This window comes from Bombus fervidus, chromosome 14 (assembly GCF_041682495.2).
Source record: "Bombus fervidus isolate BK054 chromosome 14, iyBomFerv1, whole genome shotgun sequence".
In the NCBI taxonomy this organism is placed as follows: Eukaryota; Metazoa; Arthropoda; class Insecta; order Hymenoptera; family Apidae; genus Bombus; species Bombus fervidus.
The window spans coordinates 6,113,828-6,138,048 of record NC_091530.1 but is presented as its reverse complement, the minus strand read 5'-3'; the positions used below and the strand labels follow the sequence as shown (position 1 = coordinate 6,138,048).

The 24,221-nt window shown below is 35.2% G+C and overlaps 3 protein-coding genes across 6 annotated transcripts in view; 1 reads left to right on the top strand and 2 right to left on the bottom strand.

Moving 5' to 3' along the window:
* Window positions 1-916: 916 nt before the first annotated feature.
* On the bottom strand, window positions 917-10,041 carry LOC139994499 (tetratricopeptide repeat protein 39C). Its single transcript, XM_072017213.1, has 16 exons — window positions 8,918-10,041; window positions 8,475-8,612; window positions 8,052-8,253; window positions 7,430-7,637; window positions 6,730-6,930; window positions 5,979-6,147; window positions 5,484-5,682; window positions 5,157-5,408; window positions 3,023-3,199; window positions 2,353-2,456; window positions 2,159-2,279; window positions 1,944-2,075; window positions 1,738-1,853; window positions 1,470-1,637; window positions 1,303-1,395; window positions 917-1,241 (listed from the first exon to the last, which is right to left on the bottom strand). The coding sequence occupies exons 1-16, from the start codon at window positions 9,071-9,073 to the stop codon at window positions 1,119-1,121; spliced, it is 2,559 nt and encodes an 852-aa protein (XP_071873314.1). The 5' UTR covers window positions 9,074-10,041; the 3' UTR covers window positions 917-1,118.
* Window positions 10,042-10,170: 129 nt separating this feature from the next.
* LOC139994498 (apyrase) lies at window positions 10,171-12,152 on the bottom strand. Of its 2 annotated transcripts, none has more exons than XM_072017211.1 (4): window positions 11,395-12,152; window positions 11,118-11,321; window positions 10,882-11,018; window positions 10,171-10,804 (listed from the first exon to the last, which is right to left on the bottom strand). In XM_072017211.1, the coding sequence occupies exons 1-4, from the start codon at window positions 12,029-12,031 to the stop codon at window positions 10,592-10,594; spliced, it is 1,191 nt and encodes a 396-aa protein (XP_071873312.1). In that variant the 5' UTR covers window positions 12,032-12,152; the 3' UTR covers window positions 10,171-10,591. The 2 variants fall into 2 exon arrangements, with proteins under 2 accessions (XP_071873312.1, XP_071873311.1); XM_072017210.1 differs by having other exon boundaries at window positions 10,882-11,039; window positions 11,395-12,151.
* Window positions 12,141-24,221, top strand: part of Stet (stem cell tumor) — a 499,705-nt gene continuing 487,624 nt past the window's right edge. Inside the window, exons 1-5 of one of the 3 annotated variants that reach the window (XM_072017208.1) lie at window positions 13,164-13,959; window positions 14,081-14,105; window positions 16,701-16,942; window positions 17,337-17,360; window positions 17,435-17,599. In XM_072017208.1, the coding sequence (XP_071873309.1) occupies window positions 16,763-16,942; window positions 17,337-17,360; window positions 17,435-17,599 (369 nt within the window). In that variant the 5' untranslated portion in view covers window positions 13,164-13,959; window positions 14,081-14,105; window positions 16,701-16,762. Of the gene's footprint in view, window positions 12,275-13,163; window positions 14,106-16,700; window positions 16,943-17,336; window positions 17,361-17,434; window positions 17,600-24,221 lie in introns of those variants that run through there. The other 2 variants (XM_072017209.1, XM_072017207.1) reach the window with 2 other exon arrangements.

The window sequence follows — 24,221 nt, the reverse complement described above, 5'->3', positions numbered from 1 at the left end:
GTTTAATGTTATAAGTTTATAGTTTAAATGTTATAAATTAATGTTTTAAATGTAATAAATAAATGTTCTGAATGTTGTTAATTAATAGTGTAAATGTTATAAATATATGTTTTAAATGTTGTTAACTAATGGTTTCATTGTCGCAAATTAATGTTTTAAATGTATTAAATTTATAGTTTATATATCATAAATTAATAGTCTGAATGTTGCAAATTAATGGCTTAAATGTATACAATAATAGTTTAAATGTTATAAATTAATGGCTTACATGTTATAAATTAATGGCTTAAAAGCTATAAATTAATGGCATAAATGTTATAAAGTAATAGTTTAAATGTTAGAAGTTAATGGCTTAAATCTTATAAATTAATAATTTAAATGTTGTAAATTAATAGTTCAAATGTTATAAATTAATGGTTTAATGCTATGAACTAATAGTTTAAATGTTGTGAATTAGTCGCTTTAAAGTTCTAAATAAACAACGCAAACGTTACGAATTAATAATTTAATACCTAACAGATCTTCTTCGATCTTTACGATACGGGAGTAGTAAGACAAATGAGCTCACGCGCGAGTTACATGTTCCATATATACCTGATGACATACACTTGATTCATTATAACGGAATCAAATTTAATAATTTTTTAATTTTTATTGTAAATTGATGCCTCACACAGTTTATTACAGTAATCATTTCTATAATTTTAATATTTCTTACCAGGGAAAACTAAATTCACGCTTCATACTCATGTGCTATTAGTTTTCAATTTAAAACTGTTTTAATGTACATATTTCGAATGCCAGTTTATGATCAAAACAGTATTTGTACGTTATATTTATCTCACAATTATTAACTCTTATTAGAATTAAACTCTATTTCGTTAAAAATGAGAAAAAGAAGGAGGATAACAATATGAAAATTATATATGTCTTTATTTACTATATAATAAAGTATATATAATACCTTACATACGAAAATCTTATCCAAATCGATATTATATTAACAATTACACTATGTCGATAATCTCTTGGAATTCTCATCTAGCCAAGTCCCTTTGGTCGCAAATACCATCCCAAAATTTCTTCTTTCGATCATTAAATAATTATTTAAAGGAAAATTACCTACTCTTTTTACTTAGGGTACCGTGAACCCTTATTCTGTAGATGCAGGTGTATTCATTGTTACCACTATTGGAATGAACCTTTAATTCGATTATTTCGTATGCTTTCTTTGGTTTGTTCTGTAAATTACAAGTGATAATATATGTTTTATAAAATGTATATCGATAAACTTTACTTTACCTGAACTTCAAAGTATTGTACAGGAGGACCAGTGTTATCGTACGTGAATTCACCAAAAAAGAAAGAATTTGTATCATCTACGCTGGTTAAACCCTGCAAATATGCAACGTATATCTGTCTCGTTTACGGTATTCTATATTACGGTACATTAAATTTCCGAAATTTACCAGAATAGAAAATTGTTTTGGAGCGGTGCTCGTTTCCCCTGTAGGAGATATCGACTGTGGGATATGTTCCAGACTTACTCCAGACACATGTACAAAACCGAGTAACTGTATAACAACGCTTCCACTGCTGCCTTTAAATGCCCAACACTCGCCCGGAAGAACACTAGTCTATATAATGAAAATTATTTATCCCCTTTTCAGGAATAGCGATTTATTTATAATCGTATTTCACGATAAATGAATTAATTAAAGAGTAATTTTCGGTAACCTGAATTATAGCGTGAGGTGTGTTTTGTTGCTGACAAATTGGTATCCCAAAAAATTTCAGTACCGGTGCACCAGCCGAGTACGTTTCTGTCTTTCTCGTCGAGAGGATTGCTCCACCTATGACAATTTCCATAATATATCTTCAGCGTAACAGGCAAACAATGAAATAACTTAAAATAAAGAAAATATGTTTTTTCCATTTAAAACCTGAAGTTCCGAGCGCGTAATCCGTCCTTCCAGTTTTGTCAGCATCGTACGTTTGCAGTTCACTTTTCACCAATTCTCGGACAGTTTCTGGGGACATAACCTTCAACAATGCTTTCGTATGCTGTTCCATTCCTATTTCAAATAAACCAATGTCTATAACTATCCCGGAAAAGAATAACGTGTTTGCTGTAATCGATACACCATATCTTTTTTACCCTCGGATACTTCGTTTCTTAAATAGAGAATGGCCTCAGACATTTTTGGTATCACGTATCCAACCTCTTTCAACTTACTCTTTAAATCGTCTCGCGTTTCCATTACGTTCTTTACTTCCATCTAAGCGAACGACGTTTAAAATCGTGATTTAATATCGTACAATTGTCGAACAAGACAACGATACAGTAATTACCGAAAGGGTATTCAAATGCGTTCGCAGATTTACCAAGTCGGATCTGATTATCTTGAAGGTCGTACTGGCTGAGTATTTGTCGCACAAATGAGACACGGACATAGCTAAAACGTTCAACACGAAGCATTTTATCCGAAATTATTTCATTTTTCGTTTATTCTAAAATTTTGCTAAGCATAAAATCGTTAATACGTTCCGCTGTATGAGAAATAAAAAATTTTCGAGAATTATTTAACATCAAATTTTGAAAATGTTCTCTACATCGTCAAACTAGTTAAAAGATTGAAGATATCATAGATTTTATTTCAGTTTCGTGTCTGCTATATTTCGACGTTAAAGTACAAAATATAATAAAATTTTAAGTTGTTACTAATTTATATGGACAACGTGGTACGAAACGTATTAACATTTCAAATTCGTAACTGGAATTTACATTCTGATTTAGATCTATATAATAATTGTACATTTTTTAGAAATGGAAAAGATTACAGTAAATGTCTCTCAACACAGAAATCTTTTAATATTCGTCTAATTGATCTCGAAACATGAAGTATTTTTAAGGAATTGGATACGAAGCTTTCTACGTAGAACGTTCTTTCTTTTCCAAATCGTCCAGTTACGGATTAATTAAAAATTCTGAAATTTGCAAGTTAACCATAGATCGACGTACCTAATAACGACGTAATAATGCAAAATACAAATGGTTTGATGAATTTACAGTACCAAGGAGATTGGCGAGAGGAATTCAATATAGCAGCTGGACAGGTTCCTCCATTTGCACAGCAGTACGTGTTTCGAACGTTCATCGGATCGTACTCATAATCACAGGTTTGATCTTTTGAAGGGCCTGAACAGACCTCCTGTAATTTTGTCAAAGTTCCTTCAACTTGTCTAATTGCTAAATTCCGTTTAGTAGATTTCAAAACAAACTTCAGATCGATTAAAACGACGAGCGAGATCTCAGATATTTGGAACAGTTATTTGTTAATTGTTTCCTAATATAAAAAATTAATTACGATTGACGATTCTATCCTAGATTGATCTTATTATCTTTTTAGCTAAATTGAAGTCTGCTTTTCTAAACATCTTATGTAGGTAAGCACACTCTATAAAAATATAGAGTATCTTCGCAATAAATATTTAACGGAGATATGTTTTTAAATGAAATAATTTTATTCGTAATATAACATACGTCGGATCTTGATAAATTTTATCAATTAGTTTCCTGCAGAAAAGTATTTGATTTAATACATCTTTTTCGTAGTTGACTGTACACATCTACGTTTTTGAAGTATGCTCGTACATTGTACAAGTCGACAAATGGACATTGCTTATGAAAGTTTCATTACAAAATTTTAAAATATTCAGATAGAAAACATATCATATGTTGTAATTCGACTAACAATTTTATACATGTTATTCTAGCAACTGTAACATCGATAAAATAATAAAACATATATGTATATATATAATACAACGTATTGTCTAATATTAATGAATTTCTGTAAATACATAATAATTTTCTAATAAGATACGTAAGTAACAGAATAAATACAGTAGAAACTTCGTAAAGCAGTACAATAGTATAATATTTATTCTTAACATTAATTTATGGAGGTATGTCTTTGCAGCGTATTTGTATAAGTATATAAAGAATAAGGGAGAAAAATATGGAATGTCTATTTTTAATGTAACAACTTGGACTATTAAACTGTTCTATATTATCTTCTATATTCAATTAGAAACAATAAAGGTGTTCTATAACTTGGCATTCCTTGTTTCTTCCCTCTTCGTACATATCATGTAGTTCTAATATACATACATGTATATACACATAATAATAGCATGGATAAATTTATCTATATACATCGTATTTAACAATGGGATATTTTCTGCATTCGTACAGTTAAATGCAACCAGCTGGTATTATTACGATTTCTACGTATTACAGAGAGTTATGAACGATCACCTTTGTAACGATTTTATTGTACTCTAGAACAACTATCTTGCAGGAACGAGTTCCTTCAGTTCCGATCGTCGATGTACATAGATAAACTTTCCGATTTAAATCGATATAGACGGAATTTTTATAAGATAAGACGATGCCTGATCGTTATCGCACTTTAACTTCCATAGGTAAATTCTGTAGCAGATGAAGACGTAACGGTTCGATTTTCATTTTTCGTCAGTTAAAATTGTGTAAGCTTGTGTGTATTCGTACATTGAGTCGGCTCTCGAAATCGTAATCCTTGTACTGGTTTTGCGCCCTCGAAAGGAACATTTTTCCTTCTTCGACATTCTGAAATGAAATATACATAATGTAGCGTTCATACCTAAAGAATAAAATTTTAAAGGAAATTAATTTTAGAATTTATTTGAGCGTTTATTCGAATGTTTATCATTTACGTTGATATTGCAGAGCGCAGTGCCAAGCTCGTAGAGCGCAAATGCGCTAACATGTTGATCATACGCATCGTTGATCGGGTAACGACGCTTTAGACAATTTCTGTAGCTTTCAATCGCTGCTTGAGTATCACCGAGACAGAAATAGGCTGCTCCTTCGATCAAGTTGGCCAATCCAACCATCGGTTCATCCGAAAGATTGTCTTTGCATTCTAACAATTTAATTACCAAAAGAATAATTATTAATAAATTATCAAATGATTAGTAGGCTTAAAAGTTTACAAAGAAATAGGTATTAAAACGTTATTCAATCATATAATAATATAAAATATTATGCTGTCATATCATTAATAATATATAATTTCTAAATTAATTTTTCAAAAGAATGTATTTCTTGTTACCTAAAAGTATTCCTTGCAACGAGTCCACAGAACATGATGGCATCGCGTTCCACAAATACAATAATTCATACACGAGCAATCTGTAGTACAAAACGGTATAAGGCTGGCCAGTTTTCAGATCCACAAGTTTAGGAGTTCGACGCAAAACGAACAAACCCAGTTGAGTCTCTTTACTCATTCGATTGTCACAGTGGTGGACCCTTCGATAAGACGAGGCCACGATATCGAATTTACCAATCGCCCCGCAACAGACTGAGAAGAAATATTTAAAGATGTAACCGAAATGAAAGATGGCAGAGGTAATAAGGAGAAAAAAATATCTTATACCAGTTGCTAAATAATCGTAGAAGCTCACCGACCACCTGGATTGTTGATGCAATTGTGTTAAAGATCGGTAAGCTTCTTCGTAACTTAAACGAATCAGATGACACCAGGCCACCTCGTGTAGGCACAATAATTTGATCTCTCTTTGACTCGAAGCTTCGACAGCCTTTGCGTATGCTTGCAGAGCACCATTTACGTTTGACTGCGAAACGAAATTAATTCTACGTAAGTTATAAATCATAAATAGCAAAAAGCGTTAATTACATTAATGTGATTTTAAGAAATAATAATACTTATCGAAAGTAATAATAAAATATTAAGAAAATAGGAAAGATTGTGAGACAGAATTAATTCGATATTAAATTATATCATAAATAATAAATAGCGAAGAAGATAAGTTATATCAAAGTAATTTTTAAAAATATTTATTCATGGTACATAACGTCAGCATATTGAGAAGACTGAAAAGTGTTGAGATAATCATAAATGCATTCTTACCTCGAGCCTCTCTATTCGACCAGCGAAAAATAGAAAGAGCGCCGAATTGCTAAATTCTGAATGACACTCCGCGATTAATTGTTTCGCGGCATTTACACCAGCCCGTAGATTGCTTCCATCAAGGGCAAAAAATGGACGTGCAATTGTGTGGTACCAGAGTAGGGATAAGCTAAAACGGACGGAAAATTGATATATTAATATCTCATCGTATATATATACATATGAATATATATATATATATACAGAGTTAAAGAACGTTTTACGTAACGCAGCCCATTATCTTTCTGCCATTTAACAATGTAACAAAAAATGTTTTGAACCATGCATAGATAGTGTCGAGTTTGCTACAAATGACCATAAAAAAAATCCGAAAATACTTTGCTTTTATAATGAAAGTAAGGTCATCTGGACCATATTATGTTGCTTTTTCACATAAAAGCATATTGCATGATATTTTTATGGATACTAGTGGGAATAATATTTCGCTCGTTGATACATTTCAGAAAGATAGAATTATTTAGATTTACAAAATTTATTTTACTCGTTTAGACTTTTACAAAAGAGCAGAATGTTGTATTGCGGAGGACGATGTGCAGTTTGAACAGCCTGCACAGTGTACCGTAAACCTAGTATTGATTTTTGATAAAAATATCATGTAATATACTTTTTGAATTTATCGAGTTTTGGAAGATATCATATGCAGTTACACGAGTCACCCTGTACATAATATGTATATTATTTCTAGACTCACGTGGCAAGAGGAGCACGCATATCTTCGCTAAGCCGTGCATACATGAGCGCAGTGATTCCTGCTTCTCTGTCGCCCTCGAAGCCCAAAAAGTGAATTACTTTTAGAAGAGAAGGCGGCAATAAACTGACACAGAGTTGATAAATCCCATAACCAAAACTAACCGCTGACATCAACCGGGAGACCTCGGATGGTTCAACGAAACTGCAAAACACATTAATTTTCCACTTCTGTCGATTTTAAAGGGGAAAGCGTCAATTCGTTACAAAAAGACACAATATTCTCAAAAAAAATTGAGTCATCAATGCGCACACATCGTTTAGCTTTTCGTTCAGTGTATCGACAATCGGATCTTAACTCTTTCAGTATTTAATTAAGCAAGATTTGTTTAGTAAGACATGGAAAATTTCTTTTCTTGATATTTGATATTCCCTGATAAGTTTTAATTGATAATGATATTCTCTGAAACATAGATGAATGATAGTACCACTGAAAGAGTTAAACAACGATTCAAGTATAAGAATGTGCTGTCATTCGCGAAATTTGTTTGTCGTTTGAAAGAGTACCCCTAATGTAAATGCTTAACAAAAGCAAAAAAGAAAACAAAATTCACTGTTATTTTACTTCGTGTACAGGTAAAAGAGAAAGGCAAGGGTTCGACGACGAGGATTGAGAAATGTTTGTAAGAAGAAACAACAATTACGGTGTCTGTTGTTCGGACGTGATGCCAGTGAGCGAGAAGAACATTGATAGAGAGCTTCGCAGACCTGAGGGGGATGAGATCGGTGTCGGGTTGTTTGTTGAACCGTTGCAAGATGGTATAGACCATTCCGAGGAACCTGGACTATGTGGACTTTGCAGTGAATAAGAGGAGCCATTACACGAAGGGGTGCTGCATCTTGTGTCGAATCCTATTCAAATCAAAATTACGAAAAATTTCCCTTTTTATATCAGTTTTATTCATTCCGATATTAAACGAAAAATATTCTTGTTTTGATCATTTCGGATCTTTCCTCTCGCAAACGGAAGATCAGAATAAATATTCTGACGACAAAAAGGTTTTTAGAGGATTTCAACAAGTATTTACTTATTTCTAAAATAATATTTGCTATCTATATATTCTTATCAAAATGATCTGAATCCAGTGTCTTTTGTCTTAATTCAACCACCTTCTCTTCGGAATGAAATTACGATACAATTGCATATTAAACAGTGTCATTCTTATTTTCATTTAACTTAAATAGCATTATAATCGGCTTGAGCACGTGCTATTGATCACAGCACAGATTGACGACATTCCTCAATAGTTCGATACAATTACATACCCGATGGATTAGAACCAAATGTGCGCTGATATAACTGCAAGATTTGTGAGTGTGCATGCTGATAAACTCGCCAGGCTTTACGTAACATCCAACCACCACGTACGTAACCAGTGAGTTCTTGTTGTAGTAACGTTAATATCGCTGAACAAACTTGCGAGTCTGCGAGAACTATTTGCCTCTCCAATTTATTCACGTAGTCCTTCTAAAATATTTATTTCCCTATTAACATTTCCTCGCTAGCTGTATTTATAAATCTTTTTACATTGTTTCATCACGTTCACTGCTGACCCGACTTTTATTATGTATATGCTAACAAATAACTCTTATACAATATAAAAATCTAGTCTTGCGTTAAAGTATACAATGAACGTGTTAATACAAATAAAATTTATTAACAAACTTTAATTAGAAGATAATAATTACGCCTGTTTCTTCTGCTTTGAAGACTTTACTCTTCATAGACTTTAACCATCCTATGTCACTCGCGCATTCCCTTTCCATATCCTTCAGCAGTAGCATAGCCTGCTGAAGCTTATCGTTCTCAAAGGTCATCAGTGCATTCTAAAAATTTATTCAACGATTATTCCTTCCTGTTCCTATATCGAGAGAGTACATCATGGGCTCTTATTAAGATTGTTCGAAATAGGTTTGCGGTCAATAAAAACGTGCAAGCTAGCACGCGATACGTTATCCAGGCTATTTTTACGTTACTAGCAATAAGTCTTCGTGACAATAACGTAACAAACTTTAATTTAAAAAGATTCTCCCTTACACTTTATATCTTAAGAGAATTATTCCCTAATTCCTTTATTCTTCAATAAAAGCTTAACTATAAGTAAAACAGTTGCGATCTATTATTTACATACCATGAATAAGACAAAACAGCGACCTGCTTTCATGTGAAAACTATGCGGGTGTCCGGTAAATAGGGCTTCCGCTTCCTCCGTTTTGTTATTCAACAGCAGAGAAATACCCATTCTAGCGGTATTCCACTCCTTCGTACCGTCTGATTTTTTAGCCATAATTCTTTTTTCAGGTGAACGAAATTTGTTTGTTCTGAGTCAACTATATTTTCGTAAATCGGACCGATAAGGAATATCCTCGTCGCTAATGTCGCGTGCGTCAAATAAGAAACATTTCTGCGGCCGTCAAAACGAATGTTTCCTCTTTTCTTGGGCAAACAGCTCGATAGCGGTACTCCTTTAATGCTCTTCTCAATATTAGTACAATTTAGTAATTCGAAGCAACACTAATATCTACAGTTGTCGACGAATTTGCGTCACGGCACTATTAGGCGCGGTACTACTATATCACCGTGTATAAGTATGCAAAATATTCTTCCTTCCTGCATGCTTACTTTCCTCGTTGAAATGCATCGCGCATGGGAAATGTTAAAATTGGAAATCTTCATCATAATCGCATCTTGAATGCTTCTTCGAAAAACTGGAACTGGATGACATTACACGGTCGCATCGTAAATGTTTTGTGTTTGGAAGATTCACGCTGTTTGCAGATGTTATGTAAGGAAATTTCCCCATATGAAGAATATATGGGGAAAAAAATAAACTCGTGCAGTAGTTAGTTAGTCGTGAATATTTTGAATGTTAATTTGTAAAGTCAATTCAAATATTCGTTCGGTACTTCGAAATCTTTATTTTGAATTTCTAGCCCTTAAGATTTACTTTACGCGCTTTTCTGCCATTCTTTCTATTAATGAATTTACATTCCTTTTTACTGTATAAATAATGTTAATAGAAGTGCAATGCGTGCAAGATTTTGTTCGGTGTTCCCTCAGATTTCAAAGATGGGTATAGGAAACTGCACATTATCACTAGTATTCTAAGCAAAAAGGATTGAAAAAATAATTTATGTCTATTAAGAAAATAATTGAAACGTGACGTTTACTAAACAGAGCTTTCTATCTACGGTGCCACAAGTTGACTAAAGTATCTGTCAGTAGAGCGCAATGGTGCTGCCACCACCTCGCATTTTCATATATAGATATTGATTTTAGACTATGTATATTACGACCCTGAAAGCGCATTACAGTATTAAACAAAAGTTTTATCATAATAATTTTAAGAGGCAGAACAGGTACGGAAATAGGAATGAAATAAAATAGATTGGAACGTTCTATTCTATTGCACATGTAATAGTCAATGTATAAAACAAAGCATTAAATTCCTTATTCTATTTCATAATCTCTGTATCTCATCGAATTCAATTATACGTAACATTCCGCTGCATTTTATAATAAGTATCGTTAAACATTGGTATGTACACTATATTTACAATTGATGCATTTAGCAGTATACAGTAAACGTATTGCCATTATCATGAAAATAAAAGTACATTTTGAAAAAGAACAAATACTGGTGATAGAGTAAAACTGTGTAAAATAAGAGGTTCAACTGAACAGGAACTGTGTAAAATAGTTTACACAGTCATTACATGATGTATAACGATAATATGGAACTATAAAATTTCTGTACATTTATTTACATCATTTAAATTTAGTACGAATATTCCTAAGTGGAATGTCATATGAATTCAAGACCTTCGAATTTTTTATCTATCACTTTAGTCTCAGACATCATGATGTTTCCATCAATCGTAAATGCCATAATGTACGTAGCTGTCTGTCCTTGATATTCTTCAGTTTTAAGGGCAATGATAATCGTATCCTGAGAGCCTGGTAAAAATTTGAAACTTGAGAAACCTCTGATTGGTACTAAATTACCAACTTTGGTAACCTGAAAATAAAATATTATTAACGTTTTTGTATTCCTTAATTTAAACATTAAATCTATAACCAAGAATAGAAAAATACCTTGATATCTACAAAATTTTCATCTGCAGTTAGTAAGATATTGCAACTCATTGTTTCATCTTTAGTTTCGTTATAGCGCTGGTGACAACATCTCCTTGGTAAAAAGAACCAGCTTTTGTGTATATCGCTCCAAGCTCCTGATTCATGAATCATATAGCCTATGTAAAATATTATACAACATTTTTTAATGAAAATTAAAATTCTTTAAATTGTGTATAAAGTATGTAGTTTTATACCTGGATATTCAATATCTACTGCTTGTCTTAATCGTTTATAGTTTGAAATCCAATTCACAGATTGAACTTCACCACGTGGGGTTATTACTTTTATCCAAAGGGGATTATTATGTTCAAATACTCCTGAAGGGTTGGTCCATTCTTTACCCATACTACCAACATACAAATGCTCATCCTTAATAGTTGCCCATTCAGATTTAAATCCTAAAATTATCATAGAAATTGAAATGCAACATAGAATTTTATTGATCCTAATGATATCAAATGTGTGATTTACCTTTAGAATTTTTACCATTACCATCCATTAAAATAACCCAAGGATAAACTTCTTCTCCTTCAATAAAATATACAATTCCTGTACGATCATCAAAAGACAATAAATGTCCATCAAATGTAACCAGTTCAGATAATTCCATGCCACGTCCTTTTAAAGTTAAAGATGATGTTAACATGTGGTTTCTATCATCCCAAACAACCGAAAGAAAATTTGTGCTAGGATTCCAAAAGAGACTTCCAGTTTTCATAATACTGTGCCACACATCTTTTTTATCTAGACTTTTGGAACTGTGGTCAAGATCACTTACTATTGCTATGCGATAAGTGATACCCTTAGATGTCTTGATTGGAGCTGACAGAGGGTATGTCTTATTGTACTTGTAATATCTACACTGTGACAAAAATTGATTCGATGACGACGAATGTACAACTCCGCGTAGCAAAGGGAATCCAAGTAGGAACAGAGGAATAGATAGTAATAGGAAAATTAAAGCCAAATATTGGCTCTGAATGCGAAATGTACTGTTAGCAACTCTGTAGACATGAGGAGCACGCAATGCTTGTCTCCAGTCACGTAGATATGACATCGTTTCTGTGTTTCCGTTCTTCATTCGCATTCGTTTCATACCATATTGCATTGAAAAATTTACAAATTATAATACGTGTCAACTAAAATCTAACCTAACATAACCTAACTTTCTGTTCCACCTTAAGAGGTGGTGTTGAAAGGGAAATGCAGACAGCCACATACATCAGCGCCACCTGAACGGATTAAGGGATTTAAATAGCATTAAAGATAAGACCATAAAATGTTATAAGTTTCGTAACTATCTATTTAATATCATATAATCTAAATATTAAGTGGAACATTTCACAATGCGGTAAGTAACATATCCAAAAAAAATATTCTTTACTTAGTATAATTATTTAATATTTAGAATAGAAATAATACAGTTATATTTTATAAACTAAACGACATAAAGATTGTAGGAAATAATTTTATAGTTAGTGGATTAAATATATATTTTATTTAGGGTTATAAATATTTGAACATTTCTATGATATAAATTTTTATTTCAAAACGATCAATTTATATGTGAAATAACATTAGATATAATGACACATATGCAATAATTAAATACAAAATACAGATTTTATTCTTATTTGGTATTGCAATTTCTAAAGTAGTCGTCTGTTTCTTTCATTTTAACTTGGTTTTCATAATGAAGTAGTTTTAGATTGTACACTTAAGTACAAAGTATATCTGTACAGTATATCTGTCACAGATATCGAATATTTATTTACTCTTTCCAATAACGTTACTCGATATTATAATCAACACTTCGATTAAGTAAGATAGTTCAATAATATTACATGATTTTCAAAAACACCTGATAACTATTTATATATATCAATAAAAACATTCTTATATATAAATATATTGAACGATTAAGGAAGTGCCTTATACATATTACCAATCTTACATAACGCCATCGTAAAGTACAAATAATTGAAGAAACACAATTTACGATAATGTGTCGAAATTGACATTACAAAGAGTAAGGACATATGGAGGTTGAGAAGTTTCTTCTGTTGAAAAGGTATCAATTTGTATCGTGCCAATAACGATGCAAGCATCCGCAGCATATTCTTGAACGTTGGGGTTGAACGAACGAGTCTGGGGTGAAACGAATCGAGGGGGTGGAAAAAGGGGGCGGTGGAAAGGGGAGTCTATGAGGGTGGTAAAGTACTCGTCAGTCGTGTGACGCGTTTCCCGCGGACAACATCGGTTATATTGGCGATACGTTAAACCACAACCGCATTTCCACTTTCCACGTGTTCCTCGCGTGTGTCTTATGTGATCTGATTTCTATTGGCTATCGCAGGTCCGCGGCAACCTGTATTATCGATCGAACGCGCTTTGCGCACGTTGCCGCAGTTACTCGTGGCACCGCCACTACTATCACACGTACTGCACTATCGTCTTCGTGTTAACGTGACAACGACGTGTGCCGATTCGGCTCGATTTCCGATTTCTTTTTCGCACCGCGGTTACATCTGTATTTCCTACGTTGTAACGACGTTCTCTGTCAACATCGTTTCTCTCTATATACACCTTACGTGAAAATTTCTGTCCAACCGCCATGTTCCATTTCAAATTGTACGTTTCGCGCATTGCTGAAAACATTAACCATTTGTTTGTGCCGATTGTTGACATAACGAAGTGAATATACGAATCGGGAACAGTAGAGTATTGTTTTTCATAGATTCATGTTTCGATGAAATCATGATTTAAAAATACTTTGAAATCTCTTTGTATTTTTAGTGATCTCCAATCGATTTTGAAACTGTTTTATCGATGTTACATACTCTCGATTACATCTCGATTGACTACCAATGTGGCGCCAAAACGGAGAACAAAGCGTTACTTTTGCTACCACGCTGTAAATATTCGAACATTTCAAAGTCAGTATTGTTCATAGCAATTCGACTCAGTGCTTATAACGATAAAATAGTCAGAATGAATTTTTGAAAAATATAGAACATATTTGCATTTCTATGTGATGTAAGTGATTTTGTTAAAACGTGAATGTTCCGTGAGATTATGGTGTTATGGCCAACAGTATTTCTACTTAACGTCTTTTTCTTCTCATTTGTGAATACTCACTCATGGAATACTACTCCAGTATCATCGTATTCATGTTGTAAAAGGTAAATAGTATGTCTTACTAATATTGCACTTTTACTATTTTAATTATTGGAAGTAGGAATATATAAATAAAACACAATGTTCGCCAATGAAATAACTGCAATGCGATTGATTTCCCATATAGTGGTTATGACTATGTATATACATTTATACAAGTAACCATACGAATATATTTCTATTACTATTGCTCATTTATTATATAAACATTGATTCGTGCATTAGGAGAATGTATTCTATTCTTTATAAAAGCAATGTCATTAGCACTCATGCGTATTACGTATTATCAAGTGTGAAACCATTCCCTGGACAAAACAGTGAAAGTAAGTCTGTGCTATATATCTGAGATAGCCGCAGAAGTCGTGTGAAAGGTTAACAGCCAAAGAAATAGTCTACACATTCACATCCTGAAACAGAGTACATATTGGCTCATGCTATTACCAACCTGTTCTCGATAAGACGGTTTCAAAACTTCCCGCGATAAAGATGTCAAAATATTGCCAACTGCTGGAACTTTCATGCATATAGACGTATACATAGAAACGATAATTAGTTAATACGTATTATTACGATATTAGTTAGTATCGTTAGCGCAAAATAATAGCATATAATATAGGAACTATACATGAGGTAAACGAAGTAAGGTGTAAACCTGGCGTTTCGTGCATCACGAAAGGGTTCGAGGTAATCTAACGCCAGGTAGGGCTGGTCGTAAGAAGACACCGAGGTATACGTAAGAAGCATCGTCCATGACGATGTGTCGTCGGATATTCTTCAAGGTCGTCGACCTTAACAGCGTCTCGTGGAAACGGATCTGCTTGGGCGAGACGTAATTGCGCTTAGAAGATGGCGTAGAAGGGGGGCAGGTAAACGAGGACGGAAAAGAGATGGAGCAAGTGGAATAGAGGATGACTTTGTGGGGTTGGTACGACGACATTGGAGGGTGAAGGGAGGGGTGGATGTGGGTGAGTTTCAGTGACGCCGTGCCAAAACGGAGGGTAACGAATGAACGTGGATGTAAAGGAGTCGGGGGTGAGGGACGAGGTTAAGCGGGAGAGGGGGCGGAAAGGGAAAGTGACTAGAGGGGTGGCACGAGCGGACGCGTGGACGCTTCGGTTGCATCGCGGTTATAGGTTTACGTATCGTATTAGATCTTAGATCGAAAACTCGTCGAACCGTTGTAACTTTATTAAGTAGGCAATTATTTCCATAATTGCGAATATATTTCGTTTAAAAGAATGGTAATTTGCATTGATAATTTTAACGATTAATTATCGCCTCTCGCTGCTTGGTAATGATACGCTGGATTTGTTCAAAGATATATATATATATATATATATAAATGATAATATTCAACTCAAACAGATTAATCGTTATGAATTTCAACGTGAGATGATACGTATATATGTAATATATATATATGTAAACATAAATATGTAATTCGTGGAATTAAATAAGTAGAGTCGAATAAAAATAGTTCATATTTGGAAAAAAGATTTAAGTGTGTCTGAAATTTATTTATGAATTATCAGCATATATAATTCTGCTCTCTTTTTCTAAATAAATTATATGTCCATCTACTTTGAGTAAATTGACAGACACTTCTTTATACAGAGGATTTTTTTTTCTATTTATTGCATGTTTCTATAAAGTTGATTACCTAGGAAGGGACGTTAATAGAATTATGGAAGCTTTATAGCCTGACCTATTTCTGTGGTAAAATATAATAATAAATATAATACCTCCACGCTTCTCGTTTTACTTAAGAACTCGTTAATTTATAATAAAAGAATAATTATATTACATTTCGTTGGACACAATACACGACATGTATAATATTTTTAGAATTTTATAACGACAATAGAATTATAAATAGTCTCTTTTTAATATCTCCTAACAATTTATATTATATTTACATATAATATATAATATTAAATATATTACATTTTTCTATCTTAATGAAACATTTTTTTTTTTTTTTCGTAAGAGAAGAAAATCTCTTTCTGATAGAAAGATATTTAAAACGTGGAACTTTTTACTATTTTAAATGCGAAATTTAACTTTTCTCGTAGTATAAGACGAGATAAGAAAGCTTCGTTTAATTAGAAACGATAACCTTGAATGCACTTGGTGGACAATAGCAAGATACAGTTGATAGGTAGTGTGTAGCCAGACCTATCGACGATGCATTGCCATGGAAACGGTACCGTCGCGCGAGCGGAATTATAGTGCATAGTTCGTTGCGTATCTGTACAGATAATTTCAAGGACAACATTTTAAGCATGTGTAGAATAGTATAAGAACAATCAATACTCATCGTATAATTATCTCAACAAGTTGATATTACAACATAACTAATCCAAATAACTTAATAATTATAAGATATATCAAACACTCGTATTAAGCGTTACGATATGGCTTATTTAAGTTCTAATTCGTCTAAAATGTTGAAATAGTAGCGGCTATTGATCATCGTTTTTCAACTTCATATTATTTCAATGTTCAATACTGTTAAGGATACCATCATAAAAATTGGTAAAAATTTATGTGTAATAATGCACTTGTACCGGTAGAAATGCAATAATGTGGTTGGGTTTCAGGAAACGGACGAAAGAGGGTGGAATGAGGAGATTTATCCGGTGACCTCGTGCCACGCGTGGTAATGCTACTGGCAAGCGGTGCTTCGATACCGACTATCGCCGGTACCGTCGAGGAGGAGGAAGAATATGCACGTAGCGAGGCGAATAGCGCACACTACGATGGCTATGTTACCGATCATACCGATCTTGCTTCCGAAATCGATATCGACGAATCCGAATATAGACGGGAACTTCTTAACGACGTACGATAATTTATACGTTTATTGTTACTATTATCATTGGACTGTGTATGTTCACGCATTTATGCGAAACTTGTTGGACAAAGCGTACGAACGTGTATAATATACAAAAATAGATATACAAAATATCTGAAATAAAGTACCGATTAAAAATCTTCATGTAGATAAATTCTCTATATAGATTTTATTTCCTTAGCAACAACGTTCATAGAAATATGAAATTGCATAACAATTCACAGTCTAATTATTATATATGTATACTGTATTTTATAGATGTATAAAAAATGATATTTTAGAAGAAACATTAGATCATATTTAATGTAATTATATTAACCAATACATATTAGTTAGTTATCTTAGTATTGTATTCTGATATTATTTTTATTTTTGGTTACAGAAATGGCGAATACTGTTCGATAAGGTACGTTCAAGTATCTGTCAGCAAAAAATTCAGCTTAATCGACATCTCTAACGTAATTAAATTTTTTCCCTTAGTTTGATCCCGAGGGTTTTGGTGAGATACCGGTGGAGGATTTTTTAGCGGCTTTAAAAAGTCCCGAATGGGAGGCTGAGATACCACCGAATAAACGACATATTCTCCTCATCAGAGCAAAGGAATCACGTGTTCAAGCGGTGACGTTCCAGGACTTCGTGAATGTGGTGAGTGAATGCATGCAGATTTCAATAAAACATTACATAGTTAGAAAATAGTTGTGCTTGTTTAAAATTAAAACACGTTTTCCGAAGGAGGAGCAGAATTGCCTTGTTATTTTTTGAACGATAGCATACATGCACGTAATATAGATTTAAAAGAAGAAATTCATATTAAACTATCGCAATCATGTGAACAACCGCGTGAGACAAATGAAGAGGCTGAAGCAATAAGAAGGCATTTTACCACTTTTCAGTAATTTGAGTGAACTAACAAAAAACCAGCCCAAAATCAAATCACATTTTGAAGCTTTTATCTTTGTTATAAATGAATTACAGTCGACTTGTATTCGTGGTAACAAACTCTTGCATTTTTGAATATCAAATTTTTCCTATATCTTACTTTTTCCACCAATGAATACAATTTGAATATCGAAGTTGTCTTCTTATTGTTTCAAATCTTTCAAATCCGTCAAAGTCCATACAAAGCACATCTTTCCCGTTTTTTCCAAGTACGTACGTTATAACCGTGTAGCTAATTCATCAAAATATCCCGTACGGTCGAAATCTGTTTAAGAGAGCGAATCGAAGACGACATTCAAATACACGCGTCAGATTATTATCGGTTTTTCTGAAAAGAGGGCGAATCTAAAGCTTCTTGGAAGCTCGACTCGCACGAACAGGAGGGGAACGAAACGAAATGAAACGAAACGAAACGAAAAGCGGGGAAGGTTTACGGCAGTTAAATAGACTTATTCTGCTCGACGAACAAACCTCGGAACTTTTCATTGTCCGTTTTATTTGTCAATCCGAAAAATGCGGCTACGGCCTAGAATTTCGTTCTCCGTGGGACTAGAACGAGAGCAAAGAGGTGGTTTGAGGAAAAAGGAAAAATTTTATGGTGGGAGAAGGAGGAAGAATGCGACGAAAAACTGTTAGATAAATATCGAAAGAATGATAATCTTGCCGTTTAAAGGCACCGGTATACAACGACAGCCAGCTCTTTGTCCGCCTTCGAGTTTGCTGACAACTTTTTGGTTTTCTCCTACTCTCCTTTTTGTCGGCGATTCCCATCGAAGGTAAGCAGATCTGACGTTGAGTGGCAGAAAATTGTCCGTGTACAAACCGAAGTGATTCAAATCATAGGTTAAACGACACGTAAAGGGATTCTAAACCGCGTACACCGATGCTGGTATTGACATTCTGTAAAGATCGTACCTATATACTGTGCTCTCCAAAATTATCTCGACCCTCGTTGTGTATTTTCCCCGATAAAATTGACAAAAATCGACAAACTCTGGTATGTTTAATATTTTTTTATTTTGCTTTTTTTCGCTCGATTTTCCTTCGCCATTTACCAAAGTAACTCCGCTACGTGCATGTTTGCTATGTTTTTTTCTTTTTATTGTGCTTTAATATGAAAATATTCCACCGATAAAATAAATACTGACTGAAGCCATTAAAATTATTTTTACATGAAAGAGTGTTGAAGTCATATAGTTTTTTACTTTAATAATAATCATATGCACTAAACAATGTTATTGCAAGTGCATTCACTATTGATGATACATTTTATCAGCTATTTTATCTTGTTGCTGTTGAAACGAATTAAATCTCCCTTGTCGGAAACTAATCCATCCGTCTGAATTTTTTGGTTTACTTGGGTTACTGTTGTATTATGTATTGGATTGAAGATTATCGATAAATCTGGGCTTTGCAAATACCTTCAGCAAAGGGAAAGAAGCCTTTGAAATTTTTCTACTCTTCGGTGTACAAACGTTTTTATTGTGTAAAAAGATTTCGTTTTCGAAGAAAAGCCCTTTGAGATAGTCGAATTTGTTGTTCAATCTCAGAGTCCCTTTTAAGTCCAACGTGCTCTGTAGTTATTTCCTTTGTCAAAAATGATAGCCTCGATACTTAATTTCAGTACTGAAAGAATAGTTCCGAATAACAAATATCTATGCATTACAAATAGATGAATATCGACGCTTTAAATTATTTTCTTCTTCCATAAATAATCGTACCATAGCAATTTTGGTGGAAACAGAAATATTCTCTAAACTTTGTTATCACACTTGTAATAAAATCGGTAAAAGAAATATGACGCAATTTACCTTTCCAGTAATCTACCGATTATCAACAAGCTATTCAGTCATTTTTATTCGACAAAATACCGCATCATGCCTTCATTTCGTTTACCATATAATTTAATAAGTTCCACATAATGGCTAGATTTATTTGCATGGTAGTTACGACGCTTTTCACGATAAATGCGATGGAAAACGTATGGTTATACCTTTTCGGTTTCTTCGCGTTTGTTATCCATAGTTGAATACCAGGAATTCGATTCTTTTACCTCGATGAGACGACACGGTATGATAGGATTGAACCCGCAGGTGGTTAAAGGTAGACGCAATTATTCAAGAGCACGGAATCGCAAGCATTCTCCACACGGTAGTATGATTTATGGTCGCCGGGGATCGAACGACGGTAACCAGGATTTCCGTGCATGCGCCTCTCTCCCTCTTGTTGCACTATATAACGCTTGCATACTTATTATTTCACACGACCACGAACGAACATGATAATCTTGTTTGTCGTGCGACTGACGGTGCACATATTTTACGCCACGTAAGTCTCTGACAATGAGAATAGAAGAATAGGGACAGTATTTCCTGAAAATTTCGCCCGGTACTTTTTCAATTACCGCGCAATCTGTTATCGTTTCGCGTTGTCCGTTTCTGTTTCGCCATTTGCTGTTGCGTTCTTTGTTTCCGCGTTTTTCGTTAATATCAACGTTTGTAAGCGGGAAAGGGGTTCCGTATTGTTCGAGTTATTGCGACGTTTCGAGTTTTCAAGGTACCCACCGCGTGATTTACAGAGTCTCTACCGTAACGTTTGGATCGTCCAATTTGTTTGACGTTCTTATCTCGTTAATTAATCGACATGGAAAAGTTCTTCGAGAAGGTTTCATGGTGAAAGAGAGGGATGGATAAAGAGGATGTGTTCTACGAATTAATAAGGGGGAATGCATAAACAGTATATAATGAAATTTTAACATTCAATTAACTTTATGTTAACACTATGTTATAACGTAATTTGTCCGGATTTAGAGTGCTTGTGAGTTTGAGAATTTCTATACAGTTTATGCGAAAATAGGAAACGACATCTATCCGAAATTTTAATTATCAAAATGAGGCTACTGTCTGGGACATTTAGTAACATTTAGCAACTGCGTTGCTTCTATTATATTATATTATATTATACGTTTTCAGATATATTCCAAACATCGATACAATCATGATAATCGAGTTTTATTAATGAACTTAATAATGAACTTTCAAAATGTTTTAAACAATATGAAAGTTTCCGACAAGTGTCGCAGTACCTTCTGAGCGATTGTACGGGACATGGATCCGCCTATTCGACTATCGTATTTTGTCGAAATAACGCACGAATGTTTGTGCACGATCGGAGAAAGACGTAAGAACGTGCGAGACAAAGGGACCCGGAGGAGGATCGCTGGCTGACCTGCGATTAGCAATTAGCTCGGACGAAGGTGGTCACTCGATGTTTGCGTAGTGCTGAACCGGCCATTAAAGAAAAGGATCGAAAATCCGTGTGGAAAGAGAAATAAAAGGAGAAAGGCATACGTGGTCGGCGCTTAGGTGGCCTTTGCCAGAGTTTCGGCAAGTCGGCGATTCTGGACACGATCTCGGTGGTCCTCCGTCCTTCTTCGTTTCGTGTCGGTCGCCTCTTCGTAAGGTAATTTTTTCCTCTTGCTCTCCGCCACGTTCCAGCCATCTCCAGGTTCGGTTCTTCTGCTCCTTTGCTCTTCCCAGATATCAATTATGTCCCTGTGGGCCTTGTGCATTGCTACGAAAGACCTACCGGTGTGTGTCTCACCTCCACGTGGAGGAGGACCCCGAGCTCGCCTCGTTATCCCTCGCCGTGGGCGTCGAAATCCCTGTGTAAGGTCTCTCAGGAGCTACAAAGTGCAATTTAAGAAAATTTTCTCCTCTCCTTTCGCCTCCACTTTTGCCTCTTTCGTCTCGTTATAGCCTTCACTCTGTTACCCCCCTCTTGTTCCTAAATCTTCGCGATAAATCATTCTACTGTCGGTCTTCCACACGGGGAAACTTATTTACCAAAGCTACCCGACTTCTTCTCTTACTTTTTCATTGAGTTATTCGCTGTTTTCGAGACAGTCTCGCCTCCATGTACGTTAACGCGGCAGCTGTTTCGTATCGTTGATGTTTTATGGACGAAAGATGGCTTTAGGTTTGATCGATTTCGTTTGTGTATTGGCAGTTTCGCTTTGCGTGTGATTGTACAGACAGAAAGTTAGAAAATGGATTGTCTTTAGAATTTGATCGAGTATCATACTTGGTACGAGTATCGTTCTTGTGGAATCAAGCTTCTGATCTACGCTTGGTCGCCTTAGATATCATCGTTTTTCAGCGTACTGTGTATCGTTCGATATTTTGCTGTCGTATAACAATTATAAATTTCCACCAACCTAACGAGTAATTTCTCTCCTTCTATCTCGATATTCTCTCTACTTACTTTGCTATTTCGTATTCGATTCTACACCTTGATGGAGAATTTGTAATCCGACCGAATAGAAGATTATATCGTAACTTGTTAATCGAAGGAGAGAGAAGGAAACAGATAAACGTGTAATATACTTGTAATACTTGTAATACTTCCTCGCGAGAATGTTAATGCAAGTCGGAAAGGAAGCTCGTGCTTCCATGTGAAAAAATATAGCTACGTTGGCAATTAGCAACGGCATGTATTTAACGGTTCAAAAGTGTCTTCGCTTCTGGATTTTCCCTCGTGACCTCCGAGACCGAAAGAATTGCACGGTGTATCCGTTGCATGTGCGGTTACGCGAGATCGTCGGCATTCCGCGGCGAATTTCCCGTCGCCGGGCTCGAAACGTCCGGTCCGCGACGTTATTAAGTGTAACTAAGCAACAGTGTTATTATCCATTATGAAAATTCATCCGCTTGAAAAGGGTCTGGAACCCTTTGTTCCATTGCTGTTCCTCCGAAGAGAACAACAGAGCGTAGAAGAATTCCGCGCGAGGCGGTGCCGACCTACGACCCCATTATGCACGGCTCGGACAGGGCGCGTGATTCATAATATTAGATTCGAGTCGGGGCCGAATAATGTAAATGCCACGTAGAAGGGCCGTATATACGCGAGGGGGGCCCCGTTCGAACAAGCGCAGGGGCGTCACGTTGGCGGCGAATGTAACGATGCGGCGACAACGATGAGGACGACGCCATCGGCAGAAACCCTACAGCCACCCACACCCATGTCGGACCCTTAAATCTCCATTCTCAGGCGCGCCCCGATCCCTTTCAGCCTCCACTATTCTCCTCTTTCTTCTTCTCGTCTCCTCTTTTCCCTTTTCTTCTCTTCTTCTCTCATCTCTTCTGTTGCAGCCTTGTATATCTCGATTCCTCGTATACACATCCGACTTGACTCGTGCTCGCGCGAGGTCCTACATCGCCCAATGCCGTGCTCTATCCACCGCTGATTTAAACTGTGAATACTTTTGCCTCATTTATGAGCCTTTGTCTGTTGCCCGGGCATGACACAGCCGGGGCTATTATTAACGAGCCGTTGATTTTCGTAACGCGTCGTCGGCCGCCGCGCCGTCACGTCTACAACACGGCTGCACACAGCTCCATGAAAATTTCAACGTCGCTCCGTCGACGTGTTTGCTTGGTGTTTGCGCGGCTACGGATTGACTGGTCGTTTCGTGCCACGCTCCTCCGTTATTTAACCATGATAATGTTTATGCTGTTTAGATGTTAGGTTTCGAGCGCGGTTTCGGTTCCGTGTTTGCCTTTAGGTTTTGTCGCTTTTCGGATACGAGTATTTAAGCGTCCTTGGATATTTAACGCACGCTAGAAGTCGATTTACAGTGGCTGCGCAAAAAACATTGGCACAGGATTCTACCGTTTGCATAAATGTATATGCGTTGGTTAATTAGTATCATTAGTGTCCAAGTATATTAAACTTCGTATCGTTTCGTACGACTACGAAAATTTCATACTATGAAAATGACACGCTTCGTTGGAAAACAAGGATGGATGTTAATTAACGATGAAACTGTTACGTAAATAGGTAATAGAGCTTCGATTATGTACAGTGGCGGACAAAACAAAGTTTGTAAAATACGAAGCGTAAATGGACAACATAATTTTACAATATGAATTTATGTTTGATAAGATCAACGAATAAAAATAATGTATAACACAGAGTAGACGACTGTCGCCGATATGATCAAAAACTTTTAGCACACGATTTACCGAGGTTCATAGTGTATCAATTTGAAACTTTCTTCTAGCCGCCACTATATATAGACTTTTTGTCTCCCAAGTTCGAATAAATGGAGTTCTACTTCTGCTACTTTGTCTGAAATTATGTATTTTAGTGGCAAGAAAAATAGCTAAAAGTCCATTTTTAATATTTACTATTCTATTCTGTAGCTTGGTTTAAGAATAAAACGGAATAATTAAAAGCAGGTATGAAATATTCAGGTAACGAGATACTGTCGTGATCAATTGTATTTAGAAGTTTCAGATATTCCGCCACATTTCTAAATGATTTATTA